Below are 7768 nucleotides of genomic sequence, written 5' to 3'. Positions count from 1 at the left end.
AGGAAGCCTAATGTATACAGTGCTATGTACTAGACCTGATATTACTTATGTTGTAAGTGTTACAAGCAGAGATATCAGTCTAATCCAAGTGAGCAACACTAGATTGCCTTTAAAAATATCCTTAAGTACTTGAAAAAAACTAATTAAGGATTTGATCCTCACTTATGGTGAAGGAGAACTGAAAGTGAAAGGTTACACAGATTCTGATTTTCAATCAGATGTTGATGATAGAAAGTATATCTCTGGATATGTGTTTACCTATAACGGAGGAGTATTCAGTTGGAAGAGTTCCAAACAGAATATGACTACCGATTCTACTACAGAAGCCGAGTATATTGCAGCATCAGATGCTACAAAGGAAGCAATCTAGGTCTAAAAGTTCGTGACAGAACTTGGAGTGGTTCCTTCTATAAAGTTTGTCGTGCCCTTGTTTTGTGACAACAATGGAACCATAGCGCAAGCTAAGAAATCGAGGTCTCGCCAAAGTCCAAACATATTGAAAGACGATTCTATCTCATTAGAGAGATCGTTGGTAGAGGAGATGTTAATGTGCAGAGAATAGATACATCAGAGAATGCAGCAGATCCACTGACTAAGGCCATAAACCAGAAGCAACTAGATTTTAATCTAGATAGGTTGTGTATGAGATACCATGTAAAATGGTCTTAGTGCTAGTGGGAGATTGTTAGATATGAGCCCTAAAGACCAATTCTAGTGACACAAAGGGACTCAATCTTAAAATTTTTTAAATATTATTTAAATGACAAATTTTGTTTTATTTAAATTGCAATATGATTTAAATTATAAAATATATATCCATTATTATAATAAGGAGTGGATACCATTCTTAAGAATTAAGAATACAAGTTACGGATAATCCACAGTTCGTTATACTATAAACATGTTCCTGGCCGTAGAATTCATAATCTGGATAATAGTAACTCGTAAAGGCCAGCACATTTTCTTCTTTCTTATTCAGTATGAGATATTGAAAGATAAGGTTGGTGAGTCTTGTGTCATTTTGTATGAGATATAGAAGGAAGATGAGTGGGTGATCATTACAAGAACGAGTTTACTAAACAAGACTGTTAACATTAAATCACATGGGATATTTCTCACGACCAATGATTTAATGTTAGCTACGATTGTGCAACTAGTCCTTAGACCTGAGATGACATGGATATTTATGTATTGGTGGATTAGGATATCAACGATATTATGTGATTGTTCTAATCAAGAATAATCATACGTATCTATGTGCCTAATTTAGTAATACATGAGGTATGTGTGCATCAAACATGGAATCTATCACCTCGAGATTTATAAGAAAGATATCATATGCGATCCAATAATCACTTGACGATAAATCATTGGCCGAGGTAATATAACGATGGAATTTGTTCCATAAGGGTTATGTCATAATTAATTAAGATTGATTTTGGATTTGGTCATATGACGAGATTAAGAAATTCGACTTGCTGACTATGATCTCATATCTTGTCGAGATATAAGATGATAGAATGACCATATTCTATGGTAACATAGTAAAAGATTCACAATGCCCGCTTCACAATATATTAGGTAATCATGACATATTGTTAGATCACTCATGATTTATGAGAATTAATCATTGATTATTATCGTTGCTAATTTATTTATGAACCTAGAAAGTTCCACTCAAAAGAAATCACTTTCAAAGAAAAAATAAATAAATTAGTAATTTTATAATTATTAATAATAATGCATTTATTTATTGGATAAATAAGAATAATTAAATGATTATATTATGAATATAATTATTTAATCATTAATTGGGTTGGGCCTTTTGCTAGCATATTAGGTTTGGCCCAATGGCATTATTAGATTCAAATAAACATCATTTGATTGGGCTTAGCCCAATTGCATAAAAATGGAATGGGCTTGAGAAGCCCAACCTATTTAATGAGTAGGGTTAATGAAACCCTATATAAAAGCTCTCTTAACTCTTCATTTCCAACACTTGAAATCACTTGTGAAGTTGAGAGAATTTTGAAGAAGTGGTGTGAATCCAAGAGGTAAGTTAGAAATTTTTGTGAAATTTTTTTTCTACTTATCACTCTCTTTGATATTCTTGAATAGAAATGATTTCGGGTGAACCGACTCAACATCCTATACTTGGAGGATTATATGGCAGGAATACTTAGCGGTGAAATCGGATTTCATCAAAAAGGTAATCTTTTGTTTTTACCTTCAATTTGTTAAACCATATTTTCTGAAAAATGGGATATTTGCAAACTAAATTTTAATTCCGCTGCAAATATGATAAGATCTATATAATCCCAACATTTCTATTATTATTTTGAATATAGTACTAAAGAGTTTAAAGGATAGTTCTTGGGTATGTATTAGATTTACTAGTTCTCAATGAGAGAAAAATTAATGGGTTGAAAGCTGTGATTTGCTCAAAGCAAAAAGTACTCATTTGCATGATCATTTATATCAGTACGAGGAGACCTTTTCAACATCATTTTACTCAAGGAAACTAGTAGCATGTGAAGTTGAAGAGGAAAATGAAATAATCAATAGGAGATTTCAATTATTTTTTGTCAGCCAACCAACTGAACTTCTGTAATTGTTGAAATGGCGCAAACTAGTACAAATTTTTCTTACTAATTCTAGAAAAAACGAATGAAATGAAGAATGATGAGATCAGTTAAAGGTACTAACTAGGAAGAGATTTGAGAACACAAGGAGAGGTGATGGAGGGTACTAGCCTTAATAAGCCTCTAGGGAAGCTGTGAAAGGCCTATAGTTTGGAATTGTTGAGGGTTGGCTTAAACCTCGACACTTCTCCAAACAAGAGCCTTAATCAACAAGCACAAAAGTTGATTGGATAAGTTTGTGTTTTCACACGCAATGCTTTCAAACATATACTAATGCCATCGTACAACTCCTACTCGGATATAGATTAAATCATTGTGCAGTTGATAATGGAACAACCTATATTTCTTTCAACTTGGAAAGCAAAACCCTTAACATTATGTATTGCAATGTGTTTTTAATTATGAATCCTTCAATTAGATACACAAATATTTCTTCTTCATGGAAAAAACTAAAAAGAAAACATAGATTGCTACACAACAATCCTAAGAAAAAAACTTGTAAGTTTTTGCAGACATGATGATAGTTCGTAATCCTCCAATAGGGGCAAGGATGGTTATTAGAACGCCAACAACAATTGAAATCTGCAATGATCAAAACAAAAGAGAAAAGTCATTGAGTGATTGACAATTGATATTAGCATGCATGCATAAGATAGATATTGGCACACTTTACTTACCCATGATGCAGTCCAGTGAAAGCTCCATCTTTCTGGTTTCTTGAGAGCAAGCCACATAAAACATGGAATCTACATAGAAACAAATTCTTGTGCTACTTAATTTGACACACATAATTTATCTAATGGAATAATTAAATTCAAATGCTAAAAAGAATAAAGTAATAGTCAAGAATGATCAATCAAAAAACTCACAAAATATGAAGTGGACGAGAATGCTAGCCCTCCGAAAAACCCTAGTAATCCACCGAAAAATGGCAGAGAAATTCCAATAAATGCTGTCAAAGCTGTCAAATACAGTTTGATTCATGAGTTCATGAAAACAATAGTTCCAAAGGCTGTAATGTAAGATCTATGAACCTCTTACTAGTTTTTCATTTCTGCATATTTATTTTCTTGGTTTATCATTATTTGGAAGATTACATATCCACAATGTAGCATGAAGTGTCAGTATCATAATATTAGTCCTTTTGATATTTAGTTGTGTATTAATTGGCTTGGCTTTAATTGTTGTTATTTGTGTTCCTTTTATTTAAAATTTGTCCTTAATTATGGACGTTGTAGGTTTCTTGTATTCAGATCCTATGATATGCAACCTTCTAAATCCTCATTTTGTAATACAGCTTGCTAAGATGCCATTTCTAATTATCTTAGATAGCAAAAACCAAAAACAAAAAAATTAAAAAATGTGAAATTTGTAAGCTTACCAACAAATAAACTACGAGCAGCTACACGAAGGGGTAGTCCTGGATTGAGTCCCCGATTCAGAATTAAGTAAGACTCTAGCGTATCGAACACTGACATTGCAAAAACCTACATGAAAGAGAAATAAATAATGTCTTTCGTGGTTTCATTTAGTACTATGAGTACTTAGGTAATCATTCATGATACCATCATGGTTATTAGGTATTGATCTAATTATCTAACAAATAGTATCATGACGATATCTACTAGTTTATAAAGTAAGTTGACTGTTTTACGTTTTTTGGGTATTTTTCTTTTATCAAAGTTTACCTGATAACTCCCTAAGACATGGAGGAAGACCATGAAATTGGCAAGGGCAATGATCCAGCGGGGCTTTTCTAGTGAAACTAGGACATCATCCTCCACAAGATCACCAAAAGCCCAGAATCCAGTAATTGACACAGAAAAATAGCATATGGCAACAATGATATAAGCAAATCTGGCTCCTCGCCACATCGGCTTCTTCGATGGTTCGTCTGGGGTCGAAGGGATCGTCGCCTGAATCTCGAGCACCACACTGTGCCCTGCGAATGCAAAGGCAACAGTGCCGAGGGCATTGAACATATCGAACACTATGCCCGCCGTAGAATGGGAACGGATGCCATGTCTAACATGCTGGTGGTGATTGATGCCCCTCGCTACTGAAGCAACCGAAGCCACTATTGAATAACTTGGTGCAATTTTAGAAGAGAAGAAAATGTTGCAATTGTTAGAAGAAGCGCCTACTCAAAACAATGATTATTATATTGTCAACTATACGTTTATGATAGAGCTATTTACAGAGAGAATCATAAAAAATAATAAATCTATACAAGAGATAAAAAAAATACTGCAAAGAAGATGAAGCCCATAGATAGGGGATGGATGATATCTTGAAGAGATAAGAGATAAGCCCCTTTGAATATTCTAGTCTTAACAGTAATTACTTAAGTAAACAAGGAGATGCAACATGAAGAAATTCTGCAAGTGAAAGCAGTAATGGAGATTAATGTTAATTAATTACCAGAAAGACATGATTGCAGCAATCAACGAAACCACTTTCAAGGAATTGAAGTTAGGGGTTTGGGACAATATCAGTTGTATGGCAGCGAAGAACATGATGAAATAAGTCTGCGGAATCGAACCGATCTGCGCAGAGAGCAGAACAGCACACTTCTTCAGTGACTTCCCGCCGGTTACCATGTACACAATGCATGAGCCCACCTGAACCAACATCTGTTGAGGCATCACAATCCAGTAGCCAAGCTTTTCACCGAAAGCATGCTGCCCCAGTTCAGGGTATCGATCGAATCGCTTCCCCGGCACATGTTCATGCAGTTCAATCATCTGCCACAATGAATAATACGTGACCACCCAGGAAACTGCGATTGCTGCGATCCCGGGAACCCTGCAAAGTGCAAATTATCACCAAGGATTCTATAACGTCACAAGTTATGATCTAAAAATTCTAGCAAAAGTAGTTAAGTATTGATTGAGTTTACGGGACCAAGTAGATTAATTACCAACCGAGCTGGGACATCGCGAATGGTAAGCCCAGGACACCGGCGCCAACCATGGCTGTGACATTGTGGAAGGCTGAGTACCACCATCTTCCTTCCCTAGATGCCGTCACCGGCAACCAGCTATTCAAGTCCTCGGATTTTTGGCTTCTTTTAGTGCCATCAGCCGATGTATTCGTATTGGTTTCCTGACACAACATTAAATGGGAGCATCGTAAACACAAAAGAAACAAAAGTGGCAAGACAATATTGATCACATAAACAAACTGATCAAAGCACTAGTATTAGTTTCAACTTCTTTAGGTTCCAATGGCGCGATCAAACTAGGGTCAGTTTCAACTTCTTCAGCCATGCTCCAATGGCGTATACATACCATGATAGCGTTCGAGTTGGGCATCTCTTCTGCCTCCTATATAATATATGACAGTCCGTCTCCAGGCGGAACTTGATTAATATTCTGAAAAGACGAGAAAAAAACTGATTGGTGATTTGGCAGCACTTTGAAACGTAAGTTAAGATATAATACTACGTTTAACTTTTGTAGCAATCCCAAGATCCAAATTTGGTGGGATATTGAGTTATTCTTGAAACCTCAAATTGACAGTTTGAAGATAAGTAAAAGACATTCAGGATTAGATCTGTATTCCGAGAAAATAGAGGAAACTGCATCAGTAGCCTCTATCCTTCCTAACAGTCGATGAAATATTCAAGCTAATTATCACGAGTTAATTATGAGTATTGATCACCCGTATAGGTTTTTAATATACATTGGTGCGTAATCTCTGATAAATTTAAAAATAAAGATAGAGTTTGTCTTTATCAACTTTACTCCATGTTAATAATACTTTCACAATCCTAAAAATTAAAGGAACTAACAAATGATAATTTGTATTCAAATAAAATAAATAACTATAATAAGCATCCAAGCAATAACTGAATTCATATTCAAATAATAAGTATTAAATTATCAAGTAAGAAAATTTTCAAATACAAAAAAAAAAATTACCTGGTTTATGTTTGACAGGTTCAAAGAATTATTAAACATATTTCTTTCAAATCATACAAAATAAAACCTTGAGATACCATATACCATATCATATTATTATACTACACATAAAAATAAAAGAAATTGAGAGTGCTCTCTCTTTATTTGGACACTTGTCATCCATTTCTATCATGTGGCATTTGGTCCCATTAAAACTTAAATGTATTTTTTAATATTTAAGGATATTTTATATTTTAAATATATTTTTATTTAAATATAATAAATAAAATATTATATTTTGTAGGTATAGAAATGAAGTTAGAAAACCTCATCTTATTGAGATTTAAAATATTTATATTTCAAATGTATCCTTTATTCAATAATAATAAATAAAATATATTTATTGTTGTCTACCTTAAGGCAGTTCCCTGAAAAGTCTTTGGGGAGAATCCCTAGGGAAAGGAAATTGTCCTTTGGGGAGGGCTTTGTCGTAGAAGAGGTCTTCCAAGCTAAACTCCTGAAGACTTATTCTGCATGCATTATCTGGTCGAGCAATCCTCTCAAGCAAGTTTTTATGGAGACTCGTCTCTCGCACTAGTTTACTCCACGTTTCACATAACATGACTTGCATTTCTGTAACATCTAAAGTATTTCGAAAATAGATAATAATTATTAATCTCGATATTTGAGATGATTTATGATTTATTGAAGTTATGAATTTGAGAAATTTTGTGAGAGAGAAAAAAAAATTAATATAATAATTAACATGTAATATGTGATGTATTAAATAATAATAATAATAATAATAATAATAAGATAAGGAAGTGATGACAATTTGAAATAGGATGGCCGTGCGTAATTGTGTGCATATGTATATATGATACATTATAATGATAATATATTTAATATTATATTAATAACAAAGAAGGAAGGGAAATGGAAACTGGATGAGTATAGCCGTGCATAAGTATATTCATATATGAAATATATGTGTTGAGTAATTATAAAATTATATTAATCTGATGGTACATATATAATATAGATACTATATAATATATATTATATGAAGTGGAGAGAGGAGAAGTGGGAATTTTTTCAGCGTCACTTTGCTGTTTCACGCGCCAAATGAAATGCCAATTGGCTTCCAGCCGGCGGCCGCACATCACCCATTGAAAACTTGAAAAGCCTTGTCGCCAAGCTTCATCTTTCCTTCAATTTTTGATA

General features: G+C 33.7%; 1 protein-coding gene across 2 annotated transcripts; it reads right to left on the bottom strand.

Annotated features, from left to right (window-relative positions):
• Positions 1 to 3125: 3125 nt before the first annotated feature.
• LOC127800496 (lysine histidine transporter-like 5) lies at positions 3126 to 5717 on the bottom strand. Of its 2 annotated transcripts, none has more exons than XM_052335123.1 (7): positions 5563 to 5717; positions 5064 to 5447; positions 4331 to 4730; positions 4024 to 4129; positions 3512 to 3603; positions 3320 to 3388; positions 3126 to 3224 (listed from the first exon to the last, which is right to left on the bottom strand). In XM_052335123.1, exons 1-7 carry the CDS (start codon positions 5613 to 5615, stop codon positions 3126 to 3128), a joined length of 1203 nt encoding a protein of 400 aa, XP_052191083.1. In that variant the 5' UTR covers positions 5616 to 5717. The 2 variants fall into 2 exon arrangements, with proteins under 2 accessions (XP_052191083.1, XP_052191084.1); XM_052335124.1 differs by having other exon boundaries at positions 3311 to 3388; positions 5563 to 5690.
• Positions 5718 to 7768: the final 2051 nt, after the last annotated feature.

This window comes from Diospyros lotus, chromosome 4, assembly GCF_014633365.1.
Source record: "Diospyros lotus cultivar Yz01 chromosome 4, ASM1463336v1, whole genome shotgun sequence".
NCBI classification, from domain to species: domain Eukaryota; kingdom Viridiplantae; phylum Streptophyta; class Magnoliopsida; order Ericales; family Ebenaceae; genus Diospyros; species Diospyros lotus.
The sequence above is the reverse complement of the archived record's forward strand: the minus strand, read 5'-3'. Positions and strand labels throughout refer to the sequence as shown.

Coding starts and splice junctions, on each gene's coding strand:
- LOC127800496 (XM_052335124.1), bottom strand. CDS start 5,615: ATGGTTGGCGCCGGTGTCCTGGGCTTACCATTCGCGATGTCCCAGCTC. Junction 5,448..5,562: donor GCGATGTCCCAGCTCGGTTG/GTAATTAATCTA, acceptor TGCACTTTGCAG/GGTTCCCGGGATCGCAGCAA. Junction 3,604..4,023: donor TGCTCGTAGTTTATTTGTTG/GTAAGCTTACAA, acceptor TGTATTTGACAG/CTTTGACAGCATTTATTGGA.